Source organism: Mesoplodon mirus, assembly GCF_964341445.2.
Source record: "Mesoplodon mirus genome assembly, chromosome: 1".
Classification (NCBI taxonomy): Eukaryota; Metazoa; Chordata; class Mammalia; order Artiodactyla; family Ziphiidae; genus Mesoplodon; species Mesoplodon mirus.
Window position 1 is genome coordinate 215,515,875 of NC_138976.1, and position 24,819 is coordinate 215,540,693.

At 45.0% G+C, this 24,819-nt stretch overlaps 1 protein-coding gene across 3 annotated transcripts; it reads right to left on the reverse strand.

Annotated features, from left to right (window-relative positions):
• Positions 1-210: 210 nt before the first annotated feature.
• SLC18A1 (solute carrier family 18 member A1) lies at positions 211-20,794 on the reverse strand. Of its 3 annotated transcripts, XM_082618795.1 has the most exons (15): positions 20,668-20,794; positions 18,927-19,284; positions 18,250-18,308; positions 16,056-16,139; positions 15,022-15,114; positions 13,360-13,449; positions 13,072-13,115; positions 10,867-10,927; positions 10,689-10,784; positions 4,669-4,747; positions 3,660-3,711; positions 2,066-2,129; positions 1,665-1,784; positions 1,273-1,406; positions 211-423 (listed from the first exon to the last, which is right to left on the reverse strand). In XM_082618795.1, the coding sequence occupies exons 1-15, from the start codon at positions 20,789-20,791 to the stop codon at positions 310-312; spliced, it is 1,572 nt and encodes a 523-aa protein (XP_082474921.1). In that variant the 5' UTR covers positions 20,792-20,794; the 3' UTR covers positions 211-309. The 3 variants fall into 3 exon arrangements, with proteins under 3 accessions (XP_082474921.1, XP_082474922.1, XP_082474923.1); XM_082618796.1 differs by lacking the exon at positions 10,689-10,784; XM_082618797.1 differs by lacking the exon at positions 1,273-1,406 and having other exon boundaries at positions 264-423.
• Positions 20,795-24,819: the final 4,025 nt, after the last annotated feature.

A 24,819-nucleotide genomic window follows, 5' to 3' on the forward strand; every position in this document is an offset into this window, starting at 1 on the left:
TAGGCCCGTGAGCCATGGCCGCTTAGTCTGTGCGTCCGGAGCCTGTGCTCCGCAACGGGAGAGGCCACAACAGTGAGAGGCCCATGTACCGCAAAAAAAAAAAAAAAAAAAAAAAAAAAGCTTAGAGGGAGAGCTATAGGTGACACAGGTGAGGAGAGAACCTGGGAACAGCATGCATGGGAGGGGAGGAAAGGAGACACCAGGGGAGAGAGAAGTGAAGAACAGCCCGTGGAGATCTGCGTCCAGGGAACGAGGCAGTCACTGAAGTCTGAGCCTCACGTGACAAGGTCCAGGGACCAGCTTCTGCTGCTACTCCTCACAGCCAGGCTCCTCATCGCTGTCCTCCCCCAGAGGAAATTCCCTCATGTGCTTCTCGGCTGCGTGCCTCCGGGTCTCCATGGGGCAGTCCTGGCGCAGAACTGCCTGCAGCAAGAGGCAGGAAGAGAAATCACTGCACATCCTTCACCAGCTTCCCCATCCCCTTCCCCAACTAGCTCATCCAAGTCTAGTGCTGTGCACAGAAAAGACTCAAGAAACCAGCAAAGGACCCTTGCTCTGCTTCATGTATGTGCATAGACCACCCAAGGGACCAAGGTGTAGTCACCCTAGTCAAGACAATCATCTGATATACTTTTAATTGAATCCTTTCAGCCGTAGTACAGGCTCGAGCAGGGAGCCAGCTGAAATGGGCACCACCTCCCACCAGACTTTCACGTCGTCTTTTGCTCCTTTAAGCAGCCTCCACATCCATCCCTAACCCACCCAGACCCTCAGGGTGCTCGTGCTGCGGTAAGAGGAAAGTATCTTATTAACTAAAATCATATGCTGTGGTTCTCTCCCCTGGGGTGTTTGTGCTTTAAGAAATGACCTGGTAAGGACAATGACAGATGTGAGTGAATGAATGAATGTGCCCAGTGGAATTCTGTCCATTTTGTGGGCATGCTTTGGTAATTCACACTTTGCCAGTAACTACAGCAAATATAGGATGCCTTGGATGATCCCTGACCCCAACACTTTACAAGCATCCCATTTTCCTTCTGTACTTAGGACCCTTCCTAACTGACCAGTGTAAGAGAGAAAGTGGTTGTGTAGAGGAGGGAAAATAAGGAAAGGCACAAGGGAAAGAGAGAGACGAAAGGGGCATTGGAAAACATGGCAGAGCAGAGAGCCTATCAAAGAGGGAGGAAGTAAGAGCACGGGATAAAAAGGGATGAGAGACATGGAAAGAAACAGAAGATGATTATTTTTTCAGCAGTCGTCAGAGCCCCTTACAAGCTTCTCCTCCTTGGCTGGGGGGCTCCTCAGGTAGTAGCAGAGAGGAGCGTAGATGATGTTGACGACCCCGATGATGACCATGAGCCGGGGGAAGCCAATGGCTCGCACAATGGCACCCCCAGTGGATGGGCCTGCGAGGAATAAAGCAAATTTATTTATTTATTCAAAAAAATAAATTTATTTATTTATTCAAATTTATTCCAAGTATTTATTGAGTCTTGATCACACGGAGGACACCATGCTAGGGGCAGCAGGTGACCCAGGGGACGTCCCAGGGTCAAATATCTCCAGAACCCTAGGAGAATCAGCCTCTTCTACCTGGTAAATGGTAGATAAAAGGAGAGTGGGGTACCAGGTCCTGGTGTTCCCCCATCTCTCCACCAACATACCTATAGCAAAGCCCATGCAAAAAGCCACGTCAGCGATGGCATAGATACTCCCGTACACCGGGGCATGGCGCAGGTCCACCAGGTGTCCCATGATGGGCATCACAGAGGAATCCACCATGCCTGTAGTCAGAGCAAGCAGGACACCGTGGTCAGCTCTACCCACAGTCCCCCTGCCTGTGTGTGGCATCCTCCCTCCTCCTCCCCCCTTTAGTCCACTGCCTTTGCCTGCTGTGTGTCCTCCCCTCAGAACTGACACCCATTCCCACCAGGAGGTATGAGCCCATCTCTCCATACCCCTGCCAGCCGCTCTCCTGCTTCTTCTGCCTTTCCATATACCCCCTCTGATCCAACCCAAAGCCAATGTTCAGGGGCTTCTTGTTTCCTTTAAGGGCACTTCTTACCTATGGAAAAGCCAAGCCCTGCATTGGGGCCAATGAGACCAAAAATATTACGAGCCAGAGGAATCTGCAGCAGGAAAGGAGGAAGAGTTCTTCAGGAGTCCAGCTGGGTCAGGTGGGAGCAGCACAAAAACAAAGAGTTTTCCTACAAAATGTGTCCTCGACCAGGCACTACGTGCCACAGACATTATCTTCATGCATTCTTATACCTCCTGATGAAAAAGAACCTTTACTTCCGTTTAAAGATAGGAAAACTAGATTGGTGCCATTTGGGTTGAAGGTCCTATCGAGAATTACAGAACATAAGTGGTAAGATCAAGTGTGAACCTCGGATTTGACTCTAGGAAACCATAACCATGGCCCTTTTCTGCTACATGGACTCTTCCTCACCTTCCTCTATCCCCTCCACCCAGACACATACTTCCACCCTCACTCTTCACTGAGTGGAGTTTCCTCTCTTTTCTATTTGCAACATCATACAGAGGTTTTACTTAAACCCTAATTGGGAGCCCGTGGAGCAAGAAGACATAAAAGAAATGCCAACAACCAGTTACCTATGGGCTAGCAGGGCAGGTGGCGTGGTTTGCATTGCCGCTTCAGCAAACTTGTGAAACTCATTCTCTTGCCCCCCCCCCCCGCATCCATCCCCCATGGAAGCCTTCTTTTCCTCTTTTGCTGGTTCCTTACCTCCCTCCCTGGGCATCTGTCACCCAAACCTGCTATACCAGCACACTCACCCCTTAGAGGTTTCACATACCATTTAGATGTTAGTGGCTATAAACAATTGTAGGGGTGAATCCTCAAGGGCTGTTTCTATTTTATCACTAGTACTGGTTAAAATTCACTGTGGGCTCACTACATGCCAGACACGGCTGCAGTTGGTGTGGGTAACCCTGTGAGGTGCTACCAGAATCCTCTTTACACAGATGAGGATACTGAGTAAAGGGAGGTGATGGAACGAGCTCAAAGTCACACGAGGAGCAAGTGACAAAGCTGGGACTGAACACGGAGCTTGTGCTCCCGATGAGGACCTCCAGCCTTTCCTGAGCACTGTATTCAGTGCTTTACAGCCATCTTATTCTCCTTCAAGCCTACGAGGCAAGCGTGCTTCTGATCCTTATGGTGGAGAGGAGAAAACGAAGGCTTAGAGAGCTTGCAGGGGACTCCTGGAAATGGAAGAGCCCTTCTTTCTTTCTTCCTCTACCAAACATTCTGGTGCTAGAGATGGAAGCACAGATAATGGTTCCCCTGGTGGCTTATGGGGTCCTGTCAGGGTGAGATGAGTAAATGAAGGCATAAAACGCACCAGCTTACAGACCCCAGAAATAGATACCACATGTATTGCTTCATGTGCCCATCCATAAAGCCTCAGACCTCTGTCTCCAGCTGCCCCACTGCCCTCTCCCTCTCCTTCCCCACCTCCTTTCAATGGGATGACTGGTGGCATCTCCCTCCAGTGCTAAATTCCTACCTACACAGAAAGAGTCTTTCTGACAATCCTTGCCAAGTCAACCCTCTGCTCATTTCAAAGGAAAGTGGTCCTTAAATGTCTGGGTTTCTCTTTCTCTCTCTCCCAACAAGATCTTATTATACTTACACAAAGCAAGCTGGTACCTACTACCACCATCCCAATCAAGGAGCACAGCCACCTGGAAGAAAACAGCCATCATTAAACAGTGCAAAGGGGAGAGAGCCCTTCCACCTGCCACCCCATCACCAACACACTGGCCAGTCCTACCACCCCTACTTCCAGAAACCCCTTAGGATATGAGAAGGTAAACACATCTCTACATGACCAGTTTATGCCCAGGTGAGCCCTTGTCCTGTCCCTTCCTGGCCCCCCATCTCTTCCCTGACTCCACACCTCTTTCCAGTAGAAGCAGATGAGGAGCAAAGGGGCATATTCTTCCTTCCCTTAGAAGAGGAAGCAGCTGACTCAGAAGGTACTTGCCCCTTGGGGATAATCCTCAAACTTAACTTCTGCTATTTCCCGATTCAGCCTACCTCTCACCTATTCATATTTTATCTGGTCTTCAGGGACCATCTCAAAAACCACAAAACATCCCAAACTTCTTTCCTTCTCTGATTTCCTATGGCAATGGTTTTTAAACTTATTTTAAAAATCTTTGTGCTGAACTCCAATGGTAAAATTAAAGGCGTTCTCACTGTGGTGGAGGAACAGAAACCAGACTCATACCTCTTAGCCCCCAACACTTTCCACTTGGTGGCCTCTGAGGCACACCTGTAGAGCTCCCTGGGGGTCCATGGAATATAGTTTGACAACCACTGCCCCAAGGTACTGCTTTCCTCATACCTGTTCTCTGTGGAATTATTTTATCTCTTCAACTGGACAACAAACATCTGGATACTAAAGGTTGTCTCTCATATATTCACTGCCTCTTCTATAGCAGCCAGCTCAGGACCATCCTTTCTCTATATTGCCCTTACCATCTACCCATCCCCATCCTCCCAGTGGGCAGTTTTTATCTGTGTGTACTTGTTCTAAAGTTTCAACCTCAGAGAAGCTATTATTCATCATCCCAGGTGCAGGGAACACCTCAGAAGACTCTCCCACCTGGCTTTTCCCAGACCCCCAGGCTACATACCGACCCATCTTGTTGGCCAACACACCAAAGAGGTTGGTGCCAATGAGGTAGGACACACTGGCAGGCAAGAAAGCTAGACCTGTAGAAAGACACAGGCTCTTACCTTAGAATGCACCCAGCTACTCTAAAACACCTTGTTTCTTACAGGACAGTGAAGTCCCCCTGTTACCTTCAAGGATCCCAAACCACTTTGTTTTGTGGGTTGGAGATCCTTGTGCAAACCCAGAGCGGATGACATAGGGCTCCACACTCTGCTTTCCTCAAGAGCAGGGCTGCGTTTAGCTTCAACACATTTAACATGCTTTTAGCTCCCCTCTTGGACTTCCTGATGAATGGCTTTGATGAGCCATTCTCATGTATAAAATACCCGTGATTATCAGCATAAGAGCATGAGCTTTAGAGAAAGACTTACATACCTCCTAGGGAGTAAAATTCCTGCCTTGCTATTTACCTGTCCTTCTATTGCTCTGACAGTGACTTTTTTTTTTTTTTTGGCCACACCTCAAGGCTTGCAGGATCTTAGTTCCCTGACCAGGGATTGAATCCATGCCCCCTGCAGTGGAAGCACAGAGTCCTAACCACGGGACCACCATGGAATTCCCTCTGACAGTGATTCTGGATAAGTTACTAAACCTTTCTGAGTGTTGGCTTCCACATCTAGGAAAAACAAAGTTGTGATTCTATCATACCAAATTACACTAAGGAGCAAATTAGATAAACGTATGTAAAAGGATTTTGTAAACTGAAGCCCTTATCACATTGTTTTTTGTGACAGTACAGTCAGGTACCCTGGAACATGGGCTTTGCTGCTGAGTTCAAACTGTGGCTTGACCACGTTTTAGCTCTGTGACCATGGGGAATTTACCCTCTCTGAGTACCATTGATTTGTTCTTTCATTTATTCATTCATGTAGCATTTTTAATGAGCTTTTACTATGTACCAGGTATTCTAGGGACCAGGATTAGAAGGGTGAATAAAATAGAGAAAATCCTGGCTTCCAGGGAGCTTACATTCCAAGGGAGGGAGATAGACAATAAACAAGTAAACAAATAAATGAAAAAGATAATTTTGACAAGTGATAAATTCTGTGAAGAAAGTTTAATGGGGCAGTATGGAAGAGTGACCAGGAATAAGGGCTAACTTAGATTTAGGAGATCAGGGAAGGCTTCTTTGAGGAGGTAACATTTAAGCTGAGAACTGAATAACCAAAACAGAAGGTTTTTAGCAAGAAAAACAAACAAACAAACAAAAACACTTAATGCAAATAGGAAGGCCCATTGAGTGGACAAGTCTAGAGTTCCAAGGAGATATCCTATGCACAGACATAAGGGTTCGACTAATTGGTTTACCAATTCGTTCTTAAAGCCATGGGAATGGTTGGGATCACCCATGAAAGATCAGAGATAGAAGAAGAGATATCTATGGACTGAGCCTTCTGGGACTCCTACCTTGAAAAGTTAACAAACGAGGAGGAGATAGCAAAGGTGGTAAAGAGTAGCCAACAAAGTAGGAGGAGATGGAATCCAGAAGGAAAAAGAAGAAGAAAAGAAAAGAAAAAAGAAGTTTGACCTCTGAAGGAGCTGGGATGTTCCAACCATAAAGAGAAGGCAGTGGATGTAGGCACAGGTACAGGGAAGTAAGTATATGTAGTGATGAGAACATGCAAGTTCCCTTCTTCTTGCTTCTATTTTCTCAATGACTCGGAGTTGAGGATGATGAAGGTGAAGGGATGAGGGTGTGTAGGAGGTTTGAATGGAGAACTCTAAACCAGTCCTTTTGGAAAGTAGGAAGGACATAACTAGGGACTTAGAGAAAGACTGTTGAACAGCGTGAAAACCCACTTTAGATTTGTGGCCATAAATATAAGGTGAGCCCAACAGCCTACCTAGTGTGTGTTTTCCTACAGCCCCATTTCACTGCTCAGGTGCATGCAAGGAGTCGGCAACCAGATAGGCTTAACCAGAGTGAAGGCTTCCCATGTGACAACCCCAGAGGGAGCGGGTGGGGCAAAGAAATTAACAATGCTTTCAAAGGAGTGACATTAATGATGGACATGGATTCATCATGATGGACTCCAAGCTGAGTAAAGAAAGAAGAGAGGACATGAGTAGTGAGGGAAACAGAGAAAGAATTGAATGGACTGGTGATCCCAGTGTAGCCAAAATGTGTTAATATAGGGTATTAGAATACCTGAGCAGGGAATATGTAAGGTGATAACTGCACTGCTTGGAAGTGAAATTTCAGAGAAGCTATGATTAATGGTGAGGTCAAGGTCAATATTATATAAAGGTTTGACTGGTTAAGGTGGAGAGGAGAAGATCATTGCAAGAGAGTAGACTAAGGAATAGGCCAAGATGTTGGCAAGGTTATCCACCTGGATATGGAAGTCACCAAAAGTGGTGACAGGAATAAAGGTGAAATGAACATGAGCCAGGTGTTGGTGGATTTAATGAATGAGAAGGGATAACTCAGGGGTCAGTAGATAACTGCAATAAAGAAGGGTGGGGTGGTATAATCTAACGACATGATTTTCAAGGGAGTCAGGGCCTTTGAAGGAGAATGAAGAAGAAATGATTCAGAAGCAGCAAAAGAAAGCAAAGCCTAAAGGAACATGAACTTCCATCAAGAAGGCTGTGGGAAAATGGTGTTCTCAGAAAACATTCAGGTCTCAGGGCAAGATGAAAGAAGTGTTCAGAGAAAAGAGGCTGAGGGCATAGGGACACTTGATGATGGCAGGGACTTCCACAAGACCCAGGATTTGGGAGGGCAATGGGAAACTGGGTCAGATTAAGAAATCTCTCAAATATGGGAATAATAATAATTGCTACCAGATAGGCTGGTGATAAGGCTTAATTGAGATAATGCAAAGCAACCATTTTGCAAGGCGCCTGGCACAGAATAAGTGCTCTCTGAGCATCGGCCTTAACTATTATCATCATAACCAGGGAGTAACAGGGTCAAGACTTGAACCCAGACCTTCTCCCTCCAACTCCAGGTGTTTCCACCACCCCACCAGCAGTGTGGCAGCACAGATGGCTCTGGCATAAAGAACTGCATGGAATGAGTGGTGTGAGTTTCCTTGGGTCTCACCAGCCTCTCTCTGCCTCTCTGTATGGAGTGGAAACAGTGCTGCCTAATAGAAACTGTCATGATGATTACAATTAAACCCAAAGTCAACAATTCACCAGTTACTGGCTGAGGTCTTGTTTGCTTTTAATATTCTCTTCTGTGGGCTGGAGGTGAAACACACCTTAGTGTGTTTGTCTAGTCTATCTGTACAGGTGGCAATCTGTTTCAAACTGTAACCATGTGTTTCTGTTTAATTGCTTTAAAAAAATGTAATAGTACAGCTACTCAATTGTCTACCTGGTATCTGGAAATGGGCACCTGTACGAAGCCCACAGGCCTCCTAGATACATCTCCTTGACATTATTTTAAGTGGTGTGGGATTTCCTGAATGAGATTTTCCTCAGTCAGTGTGGCTTGTGCTTTAGGATCTGAGTATAGCTTGCAATTCAGTAGCATTTTGTGCAAAAGAGGTGTTCCAGACTACATGTCTACAGGCACATATATATTTCACAGCATATCTTCAAGGGGTGGGGAATTACACAGAGCTGTGACTGTCAAAGTGATTTCAACAAAAACAATGATGAAAACAGTAATGATTTTTATTTCCTGACTATATCCTCTATTCCAGGCACTGTGCTAATGCCTTTAGAATATAAAGATCTATTTAACCCTGAAAACAACCAGAAAAGTGCCTCCATTTTTGTTTGTTTGTTTGTTTTTGCGGTACGTGGGCCTCTCACTGTTGTGGCCTCTCCCGTTGCGGAGCACAGGCTCCGGACGCGCAGGCTCAGCGGCCATGGCTCACGGGCCCAGCCGCTCCGCGGCATGTGGGATTCTCCCAGACCGGGGCACGAACCCGTGTTTCCTGCATCGGCAGGCGGACTCTCAACCACTGCGCCAACAGGGAAGCCCATGCCTCCATTTTTACAAATGAAAAAAAGTGGAGTTTGAAGACGTTAAGTAACTTATCCAAGGACACAACCAGTAAGTGGCTGGGTCAGGATTTCAACCCAGGTGGGCTTGTCTCCAAAGCCTGAGCTCTTTCCTCCACTGGGTGAGAGTAGCGGGCACACAACGGGCCACTTGGAGAATGTTCAGTCACACACTACAAATTGTTCCTGCCAACAACCTGGAGACGGGTCTGCATTGAAAGCAATATTTTTCAGTGTGGTCGCTGACACCATATCAGCATCCCTGGGAAACTCACCAGGAATGCAGACTTGTTTCTGCTGAATTGCTGGATGGGGCCTCGCAATCTGAATTTTAACACACTCTCCAGGTGAGAACATTTGAAGTTAGACTTACAGATGCAGAGGGCACTGAGCTAAGTTGTAAGGGATGGTGGAGGACAAGGCCTTCTCAGTCTCTCACTTACCCCCCTGAGGGCTTTCTACTGTAGCCTCGCCTGAGCAAGGCACTGGGTGGCATCAGGCCTGTGAGCTTCCTCGCGTCTCACCAGCCTCTCTCTGCTTCTCTGTACCCTGACAGGAAACAGTGCTGCCTAATAGAAACTGTCAGGATGTTTACGATGAAACCCAAAGTCAGCAATTCACCAGTTACTGGCTGATGGCTGGTTTGCTTTTACTATTCCTGTGGGGTGAAGAAGGGCTGGAGAGAGGCCGTTCTGAGCCAAGGGCGGTTGGCCCTCCGCTCCAAGAGCCTCGAGGCAGGGGATGTTTATTTGCACCGAGCACCAACTAACTCAATCAACTGTCATGGTCAGGGGCAGCTGCAGCCCAGAAAAAAATCAATTTAGGGCTACGAGTGCCGCTGGGAGCCTTGCTTAGCCTGGTCCCCTAAAAAATTAGATTTAGTGCTTTTCATTGTATGTTAAGCTGTATCAGGTTCTTGTCAGTTTCCCCTCGGGAAACTGCTCCCTGCAGTGGCTGAGCCATTTGCACGTAACCTTCTCTGTCCCCATTCCTCAGGCTTCCTGGAAAGGTCCAGAGCCTGCTCTCTGAGCTCAGATGAGTCATGAGGACATCTCTCCATGGAGCAAAGGAGGCCAGAGGCCTCCCTCACAGAACAATATACTCCATTAGCACCTTTTTAGAGGTAAAAAGATAGCAAAAGGGTAATCTGGGGACAGGGAGTGGGAAAGAAGAACGTATCAGTGATGGTGACGGTGGTGCCTTGTTAATGTTCTACGGGTGCAAAGCTTTGCCACAGATTATGTCATTTGTTCCTCAGATTTACCCTCTGAGCTAGATAGTATTCTGATGTCCATTTTAGAGATGAGAAAAGTGGTGCTCAGAAAGTTGTGATTTTCACAAGTGTGCACAGCAAATCAATGGAGCAGAAATAAAAACCCAAGGTCTTTTTTTTTTTTTTTTTTTGCGGTACGCAGGCCTCTCACCGCTGCGGCCCCTCCCGCTGCGGAGCACAGGCTCCGGACGCGCAGGCTCAGAGCGGCCATGGCTCACGGGCCCAGCTGCTCTGCAGCATGTGGGATCTTCCCGGACCGGGTCACGAACCCGTATCCCCTGTATCGGCAGGCGGACTCCCAACCACTGCGCCACCAGGGAAGCCCAAAACCCCAGGTCTTTGGACTAGAAGTTATTCATCCACCCAGCTAGGTATGTTGCCCCTCCATCACCCATCAACGCCCCCCAACTCGTGCTTCTCAGCCTGCTTCTTTTTTTCTTCTTCTTCTTCTTTTTTTTTTTTTTTAAGTTGAGAGTTATGACAGAAATTTTTAGGACTTCAAGCCCAGGAGGCAGCCTCTCAAGTAACCCTGAGAGAACTGGTCCTCGGCCTGCTTCTTGAAGGGACTGCCCACTAAATCAGGCTTGATTCACAGGTGTGGGCAGGGAAGGTAATTCTGTGAAGGAAGCACACTGTCCTTCTGTGACTCTGAAGACCTGGCCCTGATGATGCTTGCCGATTACCTGAGAAAGGGCCCATGGCACGCATCTCTGCCCAAGCCCGAGTTGGGGACCAAGGTCACTTACCTAGCTGCCACTCAGGGGCACACATGGTCTGCATCATCCAGATGGGCAGTGTGGGCTCGAGCATGGCCACCCCCATGTTGGCAAAGCAGAGGGAGCCTGGGGAGATGGTTCAGTGAGCCCCCGAGGCTGCCCTGAAACTCAGACTCTCCCAGCCCAAAGGGAGGAAATGTCAGCTTACCTGCAGCCACCAGGATAAAAGGGTCTCTGACAAGTGTGAGGAGGGGAGTCCCCTTGGCACTCTGAGAACATGGACAACAAAAAACTTCCATTTGTACAGTGTATTCATCTCTCCTGTTTTCACAGAATCTGAGAGCGTGCAGGCAGACCTCAGAGACCATCTACGTCAGCTCCCTTACTGGAGAGACCAGACACCCACGTCATAGAAGAGGAGGCGACTTGCCCAGTGTCACAGAGTGAGCTGGTGGCCGCACAGCCCCCGTGTGCAAGGCAGTCACAAAGAGTAAGACAACATATTCCAGACATGATTCCTGCCTTTGAATGACCATCAACCAGATCAGAGTGGATTGTCCGCAAGGCCAACGTTGGACAACAGGTGTCTGGACTCCTGGCCTCGGGCCTCTCCACTAGATCTTACCAGCACCAATATTCATCCAGGAGGGACCACAGGCAGAGCGCTGAACCCCAAAGGTGAGCCTAGAGGTAACAACTCAGAAAGCTGCTCAAGCCTTCTGAATGCTTTGTTCTGACCGTGTGGAGCCATACTGGACTGGTGTGGCCGAAGGAGCCTGAACATCTAGATTAAAATGCCAGCCTAAATGTCCAATTATAACATCCCGCACCCCTCAGAAAACTTCATTCCAGATAAACTTAGCATCTACCTTCCTTCCATGCATACAAGCAGGCCCTCAGTTGTCATGGTTATCTTTTCCTAAACTCCCTTCCTTCTCCTTTGCATAGGTTCAAACCTCACCCATTCGTCAAGGTCAAGCTTAAATGGCTCCTTCTTATCCAGTGTTCCCTGACTCAGGAGCTGGAACTTCTCTCTCTTTCAAATTTCCTGAGTACTGTGTCCTTATCTCTGGTGTTTACCACATTCTAGCTTGTAATAGATTTAATAGTTTTGATACGATAACCCTCTCTGCATCCACACAGGGTGGATTGCAATATTCAGAGATACTAAAACTAAAAAGATCATGCCTTCTCCCATATATAATTCAAGTAAATAGACAGATCTAACTCATAAAATGTACATAAAAAAGTCCAATAAACCCTCTGAGCCAACCATTTCACTTTTCTTTGTTTTTGTTTTTGGCTGCACCATGTGACTTGTGGGATCTTAGTTCTCCGACCACGGATTGAACCCGGGCCCTCGGCAGTGAAAGTGTGGAGTCCTAACCACTGGATAGCCAGGGAATTCCCGACAATTTCACTTTTAGAAATTTACTCTAAAGATGACCTCCAACTCTATAACAATGCCTATACACAAGTTTATTCATTGAAGCACTATTTGTAGCTGCAAAATACTGGAAACTACCTAAATGCCCAAATATAGAAGAATGAATAAAATACAGTACTGGTGTGCTAGCCAGAAAAAGAATACTTTTTTGAATACATAGAACATTACCATCTAAAAATCAAAATTATTCAAAAAGGTACTAAAGGAAAATCACTCTTCTACTTACAACACTTCTGATACCAAATGGGTGGGCTTTTTTCACACCAAGCAATTCTCCAATTCTCTGTGAACCAGCTGGGTGTCCCTAAAGTTTAATTCAATTCTGACACTAATTACTTGGAGCTAGCACGGACCCCACAAGATTGCCCCCCACTTCAGACACCAATCACAAGTAGCGCACCCCTAGGATACCAACACTACCTTCTGACTTGGCTACAAAACCAAGGTCCTTAGATCAAACATTCCCATATTGTCTGTACTCTCTTATCTTTCTTCATGACTTGGTATAGATTTCCCAGAGCCATCTCTGTCTTAGAGTCAGACAGACACCAACTCTGATATTTAACTGCTACAGAATGACAGTCTGTAAGTATGCTTTGGGGGGGGGAGAGGTTGTTTGGATGGCCTCCAAGGTCTTCTTTAGCTCTGAGATATTATAACTATAAATACTCAGGTCCCAATGTGATAGTCATCCTGGTTCTGAGTTATTATATATAACTCAGTAAGGTTTCTTTGATTCTTTATAAGGCCCTTCCTCCATCTTGGTCCAACAACAAGCCAGACTCCTTCCCCATCCCTCAGGCTATCCTCAATGTGACCCTATTGGGAATCCAGTACAGTTCATGCTTTCTCCAACTCCACTCCCCTTTCTTCTTATGGTTTGACAGGGATGGTCTAGGCAGGCCTGGGTCACTGCACCTATCCATTCTATCACTCTCTTGGCAATGGAGTTTGGTATCCACTTACCTCAGGAGAGACTTTGGAAGGCTGCAGGATGCAAAGCTGGAGTGCTAAGAAAGGAAGAGGGAGTGAGAAATAGTTCAGTATGTCTACTTATTAGTTGGAGGATCCAATAACAGCCACGTTGTCAGCACCTTACCCCTTGCAGATCTAATTCCCTGAGCTTCCTCCCTCTCTCTCACGATGGGGCAGTCCTCGATCCACCCAAATATGTCAACACGGACACCACAGCATAATGCATTCCCAACCTGACCTGGGCTCTCGCCTGCCTGGTGGCCTCTGATGGTGACTTACCTCCATCCAGTAGTGCCAGGAAGGCCAAGATGAGGAAGGGTACAGTCTTCCCCAAAAATACGTATGTCACGCTTCCAAACGGAGCTCCCACTAGAAAAGCAAAACAGGCATGGATTTCAGAGATGGGGGGCTGATTCCCAGCCAGCATGACTTGTCCTCCTATACCCAGTGGGCATTTCTTTTGATGGTCTGCTAGGCGCTGAGCTCCACATGAGGACACGAGGTTTTGAGGATTCAGAGATGAAGAAGACCTACTTCCAAGGGGCTCACTTTCTAGTGGAAGAAATGTGTGTGTGGGCGTGGGGGGGACCCAAATAATTATAACATGGTGAAAAGTAAGTGTTCCATCCACAAAATGTTATGTAATCACAGTAGAGTGAGTTCAGGTGGCCACAGGGGCTTTGTTAACTGGCTAATACTTGTGGGGAAGAAGCATGTGTGAAGAACACAGAGGTGTCAGAAAAGAGAGTGTGAATGGAGCAGAAATAGAAGAAAGTCCCTGTTACTAGAAGAGGAGTATTTGGGAGATGAGAAGAGGTGGGGAGGGTTGAGACCAAATAGCCAAGGGCCCTGTATATCCAGATAAAGCATGTACTTGGCCTTGTGGGCTAGGGAGAAACACCAGTGCTTTTTGGCAGGGGAGAAACACCAGCTCTGGGCATAGGAAGCTTCTTCTGGCGGCACCTTGGAGGAAGGAGGCAACGTGCAGATCAGGCAGGAGGCTGGTGCCTTGTTCCAACTGAGATGTGATGAGGAGCTGGCTTTGAGCAAGTGGCTGAGGAGGGTATAACAGGCTTATTCATTTGGGAGGGAGAGGTGATAAAGGAGACAAGGATGCACCAAAGTGTTAGCTTGGGTGTCTGGGGAGGTGGATACTAACGAAGAGCAGGGCTTTGCTTCCCTGTCCTCGCCGTGGTGGTAGAGAGCAGGGTACAGGCCAGGGAAGAGATTTTTGGTGTTTTCTTCTCAATTAGCTAGAAAATTCCTAGAGGGCAGGAAGCATGTCTGAGGCTTCTGACCTATATCCCCTCTGTGCCAGCATTGTGCTTGGCACACAATACGTACTCAGTAAAAGTGTGTGGCTTGTTGGACTAGTCAATTAAGCCAGACTTTGGATGAACCTCAAAGAAAGTATAAGCTTATGGTTTGGAGCTTGGGATTCGATCCCAGAAAATCTGAGTCTGTATCCTTGCTCTGGCATTTCTTGGCCATGTGACCTCGGATGGCTATGAACGTTCCTTATCCTCATCTGTGTAATGGGGGCGATCATTCCTCTTTTACAGTGTGGTAGTGAGGAATAAAAGAGATTATGTATATATTTAGCACAGAACCTGACAAAGAGCATGTTCTCATGTTGAAAGTACTGGCCACGTACGGAAGCAGGGGTAAGGTGGTGGCTACTAACCTGCAGATATTCACTCCCTTGAATAGAGTAGGTTTCTGGACCATTCCCAGGCCCTTATGGGCTGTTCAGCTCCCCAAGGGAAGAGATTCTGCTTTTCCTGGGCAGAATTTCAGAAGGACTCAAAACATGGTTGGACAGAGAAGGAAGAAAAATGCCGTCTTCCATGACCTTAGAAACACCTGCCTCCTGGGGCTGTCTCCGGAGAGTCTGCTGTAGCTCATGCTCCTGAACCCAGACCTGGGGCCAGTGCCACTTACCTAGCACTCCCAAGGCCAGGCCCCCCAAGGCAATTCCCATGGCCTGCCCTCTCTCACAGTCATCAGTGTAGACACTTGCCAGCATCCCAAGACCTGAAAGGAGAGAGGCAGGTAGAGTCAGCATAGTCTCTGCCTCTCTACTGAGTCCTTGATCTTGCCCCTATTATATCTTCAGGGGTCGTCTTAGCTAGAGTTTCAGTTTTTGGGGTTTTATAGAACCTAACCCATAGTATTTTGCAAATACTGCCTCCCACAGGTCCCCCAAATGCCCACCTTGCTCACTTCTTCTGTTCAGGATATCATTAGAAGTGCAAAAGTCTCTGGGAAGGGTAATGCAGAATACCATTGTCCAGTGATCCTGCATTTCATATTATTTTATCATTCCTAGTACATTTCCCTGAATCCATGGATATGGAGTAGGTCAAGGAAGGGAAAAGCTATGGACACAGAGCACTGCTCTATTCGATGGGGATGCCCAAGGAAGAGTATGAAAGCACTTGGGAGAGAGTGTGGGCTGGGCTCTTATGCCCATTTACTCATGTGTAAAATGTCATAAAATCTCTGCTTCATAGGGTTACATTAAATATTGTATTTGATAGTACTTTTGAAACTGTGATGGTATTACCGATAGTATTAACTTTACTACTTCTATAAAATGGTAAGAGGGGGACAGAGAAAAGACCATAGAGTGGCATTAAATAAAACCTGGCATACTTCACAGTTTTGCCTTGGGCTTGGTCTGACCTGAGCTAGCAGCATCTAAATATCAAAGAAAATTATGTCACGCTTAGGGATTTACAGGCACTACCAGCAACTCTACAATTATCTTGTTTTTAAATCACAATTTCCGCAACTATGCAGACATACATATCACAATTTATGCAACAGTCACAACTATGATGATATTTTCCTTAATTTCTTCATATAAATCTTATAGTGTCTGACGGTAGTAAGAGGTGGTGAGAGATGTGTGTGTGTGTGTGTGTGTGTGTGTGTGTGTGTGTGTGTGTGTGTGTGTAAGATGTCGGCGTTACCTGCAACAGATGAAAATGAAGATCCAATGCCTTGAAGAGCTCGGGCCACAAAGAGCAGGGTATAGGTACCAGAAAAAGCAAACACTGGGCAAAGAGAATAGCAAGAATGCTCCAGTTAGCAAAAATGCCTTTGATTCCCTGGCCACCAGAAAATGGACTCGTGATACTATAGACATGAGCCATTATGCGTATGTTTTAATAAAGCATGATCACTGCTCCCTGTTTTCGGAGTTGTCTTTCTAATCCTTCCCCCTTAATTAGGATTGCATTTTAATTGGCATGAAGACAGAGAAACCAAAGCATAAACTGATTCACCACACAGTGGATGGAAGGCTGAGTGTCCACATTTCCTGCTTAAAACCCAACATCCTGTCCACTGGAGTCAGGGCTGTGCATGAAACCCAAGGCCCTGGGCTGAGAACTGGTCCCTGGACCCTACTTCTGGATCCTCTATGTGCAATACCCAGATCTGATCTTTGCCATTGTTGGGTCCCATTGAGTCATCTGGAGTGTGGGACAAAAGCTATGTGTACTTGAAGGACCGTTGGTACTGTGTAGAAAATAATATCTTGTAATCCAATCATATCCTTCCCCTAATATTGGAGGACCTTTTAGCCAAATCAGATCAGTGAGTATTTATTAAGTAATACTGACCATGCAGCTGTGCTGTACTCTGTAGCAGATGTGAAATAAAGAGAATATCCAGTTCATGCCCTTGAAGAGATTCATTCTACTAGAGACTAACATACACGAAACTGAGAACCAAACAGGAATATGTTGTCAACAACTAAATTACAGGGCATTGGTAGTAAGGTTGGTGGGTCCAGACATGTCTCATCTCCAATTCCAGGACAACACCACAGAAAGAGAGAAGACTCCCTCCCAAAGTGTCTGAATCAGCATAATCTGAATCCCTTTGCCCATTCATTAGATGTCTTTGGTTGTGTTTATAATCTTCTCCCATGACTTCCCGACATGAGCACACCGTCTCCCAAACATGCAAATGATTGGTCTCTCCTGGCCAGGCCTCCAATGCTTTCTGCCAGGCTTTCTGATTTCCACTCTGTTCAGGGTCTGCTACCCCTATGTCCTTTGAGAATGGTGTGACCAACTCATCTCTGTTGGCCCAGGACCTCTGTGGTTTTAAAATCAAAAGTCTCGCATCCCAGGAAGCCCCTCAATCCCAGGCAAACTAGGATGGTTGATCCCCCTATTTAGGAAGACCAAAGTAATTTCTTTTCCACTTTGTGCCCCAACATGGGCCACCATTTAGCTCCTAATTACATTAAGCATGTTTCCCAGCTGGGGGCCCTTCAGGGGAGTGATGGGCATCAGTAACCTCATTTTAGTATTTAAAAACCCTGAAGGAATGCTACACAGGATCCCCTAAACATCAAACGTTTGCTAGAGTTAGGCTAACTCAGTACAGCAACACTAGTTATGGCATGGAAACGATAATTATTATTTAATATATACAGTTCAGTAGATAAGAAAAGCTTTCAAAATATGAGTTCTTGGACTTCCTTGGTGGCACAGTGGTTAAGAATCTGCCTGCTAATGCAAGGGACACGGGTTCGATCCCTTGTCCGGGTAGATCCTACATGCCACAGAGAACTAAGCCCGTGCGCCACAACTACTGAGCCTGCGCTCTAGGGCCCGCGAGCCACACTACTGAGCCCACGTGCCACAACTACTGAAGCCCGCGTGCCTAGAGCCCATGCTCCACAAGAGAAGCCACCGCAATGAGAAGCCTGTGCACCGCAACGAAGAGTAGCCCCCCTCACCGCAACTAGAGAAAGCCTGCGCGCAGCAACAAAGACCCGACGCAGCCAAAAATAAATAAATAAATTTATTAAAAAAAAAAAGATGGGAGGTTTGTTCTAAACTCATTCAAGGGATTACTGATAGATACACACATACACATACAAATTAAAACAGCCTTCACAATTTTCCCAAGCTGAAGGAAGTGAAGTATCTGTTCTTTTCTAGCATGATATACAAATGCCAACTAGACTGAGTTGCCTCTACTGCTCTAGTCCCCATAACGAAAACTGTAAAGCATTTAAATCAGTGTCATAGGTCACTTAGTCAGATGACGAATTAGCGAACTTGACCCTGCTCTATTCCTGGTAATGCATGTGATAAAATCAAAGTTAATCAATGAAGTGAAGAAAAGAGGTAGCAAATTACTTACTAATTGTGGAGATAAACATGATAACAAAGCCAGCAAACATGGGAATGTGATATCCAATCCTAAAAGGGAATTTAAAAAAAGATACAATTCCAGTAGGCATCTGTATCCTTGCACTATATTTTTTCATGTAACTGGGAAGAAAAATGCAGTTATTTGAGCGCATGGCAAAACATGTCTCCAAATGCAGGTATAGAGATGGAATATGACATGTGAATGCATATAAACAAACATGCAAATTTACCTGTTGGCCAGGGCCCAAATCCTCGTTTCCAGAAAAGATAAATAACCTAGTCAGAAGGCATATCTTTCTGAAACATGAGGATAATCCTAAACACAAGCACTAAGAAGCCAGCGCTCTATCCTGCAAGAGGCCTGTCCTATTTCTACCATTCCTCCATTCAAGCCATGTTCCAGGGCACTGAAATAATACCAGTAGTATACTTCTGTTCCCTGGTTCTCTTCTTGGTAATCAATAGTCATTACATCACTAAGAAAATCTGAAGCCCAAGTCATTTTATCAATATCATGTTATCTTTCCCAAACAGCTGACCACCCTGGGGTGCAGACAAGTGAGTTTTCCTTCTTTATCCCTTCTAACCACCTTTATGATACCTCAGCCCATTCTCTTATGTCTGAACCCCTGAGTACCCTGCGGGGCACTGTACCCATTGAGATACCTGTTGGTGAGAGGCCCCACGAATGGGTTGACCAGAAGTTGCATCAGAGCCTTGGAAGCAAACAGAAGCCCAACCCGTAGGTTCTCTTCCTTCAAGAACTCTGTGCCTTGAAAGCAGTTGTTTTCATGGGCTGGGATGGCTTCGGTGACCGGAGCGGGGATGGTGCCGGGAGTGTCACTTGTCCATGCTATGCCACTGGGCACACTTTCTTCGATAGCCAAGGTGTTGTTTTCAAAGAAGGAGAAGATGGTGGGAAAGGCAGAAGTGAGGGCAGGCTGGGAAGCTGTGGTGGGCCCAGGGTACAGAGACGTGTTGACTTTGAACTCTGTGGCATATAGGTAGGTGGGCACAATGGGCACTGAAAGTTAAGAAGAACAAGTAATGAGGGCTAAGGACAGACTGGCTTCTGACTGCTAGTCAGTTCAGGGACATTACCATGAGGTCCAGCCTCATGCTCAGGAAGGCGTCTAAGTGACATGATCTGAGGCCTACTCAAAGACTGCGCCTGCCCGAGTTACCCTATTAGCTCAAGTACCTGCATTCCAACCATTGTACAATTGGTCCTCATTATTCATGGATTCCATATTGGCTAATCTGTCTACTGGCCAACATTTGTAATCACAAAAATCAATGCTCACAAAGTCACCACGGGTTTTCTCAGACATACATGCAGAGAGTGTGGAAAACAGAGTCACCAGATGCTCACTTTTGCAGCTGAGGTTGAACAAGGTGGGCTCTGCCTTCCTGTTTCACTCTCACACACAGATGCAGAGCATGAGGCGGGGAAGGGCAGTGAGGTGCAAGAAACTCCAGCTCTGGGGCCAGGTGGGCACAGCCTGAATCCCAGCTCAGCACCTGTTAGTGGGGTCACCTCAGGCAAGTCACTTAACACCTCTGAAGTTCGTTTTCTCTTTTGTAAAGAAAATACAATCTACCAGGATGTGTTGTTTTTAAGATTTAAGATTATAATCTATATGGTGTGTATGTGTGCGCACACACACACACACATATGTATGGGGGGGCGGGGGGGGGCGTGTGTGTGTGTGTGTGTGTGTGTGTGTGTGTGTGTGTGTGTATTTCCCCGAGGAGAAATTATTTAGTATTGACTAAATCCAGTGTTCACAGAAAATTTATAGAGCATAACACCATGAATAATAAGAACTGACTGTATTGGATTTATAATTTGTTTCAGGAAGATTCTTGTTTAAAAGCATGTATTTTACCCAGAAGGGGAAACATGTTGGCGCCCATTTATATACCAGCACAACTGAATGTAAAACTGAATAGACTACCAACTGAAAAAAAAAGGACTGGGAGGGCATGAACCACAGGAAAGGTAAGTTTTGATAAGAAGTTGGATATCCATATAAAGTGTGTTATTTTGACAGAGCAGACAAAGGCAACATGGTGAGAAGATGCTGACAATCCCAGAGGGCACTTGGAGTCATTAGCGCCTTAGGAAGAGAGTATGGGGAGGAAGAAGAGTATTGCCAGTTCTGGCTCCAGGTCAGCCCCTTAGATTTGGGCAGATGCTCTCTGAACCTTTGGGGTCTTTCAGCAAAGGTTGGCAAGCTTCAGACTCCATTTCCTGCCATTTCTTCCAATCCCCAGCAATCCTTGTGTTTTCAAGCACAAAAAGAAGAAGTCTCCAGTCCATTCACTGCTGAATTCTAACAGGGTATGTGCTGTCCTCTGGGAACCAGAGCAAATTAACCCCCAGCGCCAAGCCCCCCACACGTACCCACCACAGTGAGCAGCATGTTGTCCAAGAGCAGAGTGACAAACACCACCAGCAAAGCCAGCTTCCGGGACTCTCTCCCCTTCTTCAGCAGCCACTGAGGAGCGTCCAAGGCTGCCCTGAGCATGGTGAGGGCGCCAGGGGTGGCTTCTCTGCCAGGTTTTGAGGGAGGATCTGGGAGAAATTCTGCCCAGACGAGTGAAACTCACTATTAAAATGAGATGTACAAAGAGTTGCAAGTGATAGGATGGTATTTTTGTTTGTTTTTTGTTTGTTTATATTTTATTGAAGTATAGTTGATTTACAGTGTTCTGTTGATTTCTGCTGTTCAGCAAAGTGATTCAGGTACACACATATATATTCCTTTTCATACTCTTTTCCATTATGGTTTATCACAGGATATTGCATATAGTTCCCTGTGCTGTACAGTAGGACCTTGTTGTTTACCCATCCTATATATACTAGTTTGCATCTGCTAAGCCCAAACTCCCAGTGATAGGGTGGTATCTGAACCTTTTCCATGCCTGTGTCTCTGTTACTTCTTATACATCTGAATAACTCTACCTTGTTCACAGAATGCCTTCCAAGGAAGCATTGCTGACCGGCTTTTTATATCTGAAATTCTACCTCACATATTAAGCAAGTTCTACAGAGATCACCTAGCTCTATATTTCTCAAACATCAGACATTTGCCCATCACCTCAGTAGTTTATGTCATATCTGAGGACTACCTGTATTGTTATTTACTTAATCTTTTCCTCTAAGTCCACTCTTTTTAAAAACTGAAATACTATCATTTAAAAAGATAACTTTATGTGCCATGCCAAAAAAATAACTGTCTATGTCTAGGTACCACCCCAAAATAGCCCATGTGCCACAAGTGTTCCCTGTGCTGCCCACTGAGAAACACTGACCTAGACCAAGCCTTTCATCTCACAGATGAGAAATCTGAGATTCAAGAAGCTAAGAGATGTGTCTCAGGTCCCACAATCAGTGTCAAACTAGAACAAAATCCCAGGTTTTTTTTTTTTAACTTGCAGGAATGTTCCCCACCATCTTCCCTTGCTCTATGGTACTAGAAACACACCTATTTTTTTGTTTAAGCTATAAACCCCTGCTCAGAAAGGTGTGCTACTCTGTGTAAGTAAAATACTAACTCTGATGATTCGTTTTCTACTTAGGATTTCATGTCATTAGTCAGCATTAAGTCAGAGTACTTTGTTAGACTTCAGGTAATAACAGTTGCTGGGAAGGATTTCATTTTCTTTTATGTTGTTTCTGTTGTAGTATCAACAATTCCAATCTTATAAAGTTTAAAATAGATTACTGTCATGAAACATATCAGGCTCTAAAAAAGGTATACCCTTTGATTTGGAACCTATCTTAAGGAAATAATCAGAAATGCAGCCAAAGATTTATGTGTAAAGTTAATAACTGTTGAATTATTTATGTTAGTGGTACATTTTAAATGTATCATAAAAATGATACATTTTAATGGTGGAATATAAGTAGCTCTTAAAAACAATGTTTTCAAATAATTTTGATGACTTAGAAAATACTCTTAATATGTTAAGAAAAAAATGATATTAGATTGTATCTACAGCTTGACCTCAATTATATAAAAAATAAATATATGTGCACCATTTTAAAAGACTATACTAGAAAGGTACACCCACAGGTGTCAGCTATTATAATCAATGACAAATTATCTTCTTTTTCCTTTTCTGTAATTTTGAGTTATTCTATAATTATTCTATAATTAACTACTTTCATAATACAGAAACTAAATAATTTTAAATGATTATCATTGGGGTTCAATATCAGCCTCAAATGTTGGAAGTATCCTAGCACTGAGCTACTCTGTTCTAAGTCAAGGGCTGGAAGAAGAACACCATCCACACTACAGTTGCAAGTGACAAAGGGGTGCCCATGGAACCAAATTTCCAGATCAGTTTTAACCAGAAAATGCATGCAAATCATTTAAGACCCTTCATTTGTCTGTATATAAGGAAAAGCTATATCTAAATACAAACTGAGTTAGGATATATAGAAATGCATACATAAGAATATAAGAAGAGATTAAAAGAAAAGCAATGGAAAACTAAAAGATGTAAAATGGAATAAAATAAGTTCTCTGAGGACAGATCAAAAATATTCAAGCAAACAAAACTAAACTAAAACAACAAATCAGACAAAACCAGGAATCTGTCAACAAATCAGTAGTAAACTTTAAAGTCATAATTCTCTTTTGAGAGACACAAATTACAAGGAAGGATTAAATGTGTCCAGAGAGAAAAACATCTTACCTTAGAGCTCACCTTGTCCAAGGTACTCAGTGAGGTATTGGCAGCTGTTAGCAGTTCAGCCGGGACTCTTCTCTGAAAGTGGATGTGCTGATGGATTTATTGCCACCTGTTATCTGGGGATGTCATGTGTGCCTTTTGTCTACAAAGATTTAATTGGAACCTTAGCTCCCTGCATCACAGGCAGGAAAGCAGCACTGAAGAGGATAAAGAGAGGGGAGAAATTATCCTAAATAAAGATGAACTGGGCTACACCGTTTTTCATTCATGTTTATCTATCATCAAACACATTAACTTTTGTCTGGATCTGAATACAAACTGGAAGACACAATGGAACAAGGGTACGTTTCCTCTCGCTTGTTACTTAGTCAAAGAGGCTCCACATAGCCAACTGCTTTCGGGAAAGAAACAAATCTTACAACACCTGCAGGACCAAAAACAAAAGAAAAACAAAAAACAAACAAACAAACAAAACTATGCATATTGTTCTCAAGTATAAAAGCCCAACACCTATGGTCTCTGTGGAAGCACAGATTGCACATTTCCATCTTTATATCCCAATACTAGCTCAAAGCCTGGCACGTGGAAGTCTCCAGTAAATATTTCTTGTATGAATGACTGGATGGATGGTTACATGAGTATGGCTCATTGTGGAATCTTCGAGTGGCCCTATAGATCTATACACTCTTATGATATTAAGAGTCATCAGTGGGGCAAAGAACATAAATAATTTACAAAAGAGCAAATGGAACTATTGAGCAGAATAGCAGTGGAGACTTCCTAACTGTGGAATTTGTAGCCCCTCCTAATTGTCTTAATTAACTTGGGAACTTTCAAGTTCAGGCTTAAAAAAAAAAAAAAAAAAAAAAGGAAAGAGATTTAAAGGAACCCTGGAAAGAGAAATAGGAAGGAAGCAATAGAAATAGGAGGAGGGGAGTGTATGAGTTTGCTATTGCTGATATAACAAATTACCACACACTTAATGGCTTATAACAACACAAGTGTATTATCTTAGAGTTCTGGAGGTCAGAATTCCAAAATAGGTCTTATTGGGCTAAAACTCAAGGAGTTGGCAGAGGTGCAATTCTTCTGGAGACTCTAGGAGAGAATCTGTTACCTTGCCTTTTCCAGCCTCTAGAGGCCACCTTCATTTCTTGGCTCAGGGTTCCCTTCCACCTTCAAAGTCAGCAGCACAGCATTAATTGTCTCTCTCTCTCTCTCTCTCTCTCTCTCTCTCTCTTCCATTTAACTCTCTATCACTCTCTCTCTTAGCCTCTTGTCTCCCTCCTTCACTTAAAAGAACTCATGTGATGACATTGGCTCATTCAGATAATCCAAGATAATCTCCCCATCTCAAGATCCTGAACTCAATCACATCTGCAAAGGCCCTTTACCATGTAAGGTAACATATTCACAGGTTCCAAGAATATGGTGTGGACATCTTTGGGGGTAGGGAGGGTCATTATTCTGCCTACTGCAGGGAGCATGGCATACGGGCTCCCTTACACTCCTGTTGCCTGAGCCTCTCTGAAAAGAGGGCATTAGGGCCAAAAGACAGCAGAGCATATTAATAATAAAGACATTTACAAGATTCTGGGCATAAGGCAGTGTCATGCTGGAGCCCAGATGACACTTCTACCATGATGCCCTCCAGTCTAAGTAAAGCTTTGGTACTCTGAGGTCTCAGGGCAGCCACCAGCAAAGCAAAGCTGTGTGTAGAGAGTATTAGCAGCAAAGAGCTTGTGTAGAGTACCTCCACAGGGAAGAATAAACTGTTTTGAGAGATGCAACTGACCCATATAGTTGGAAAACCATGGTTTAGAGCAGCGGTCCCCAACCTTTTTGGCACCAG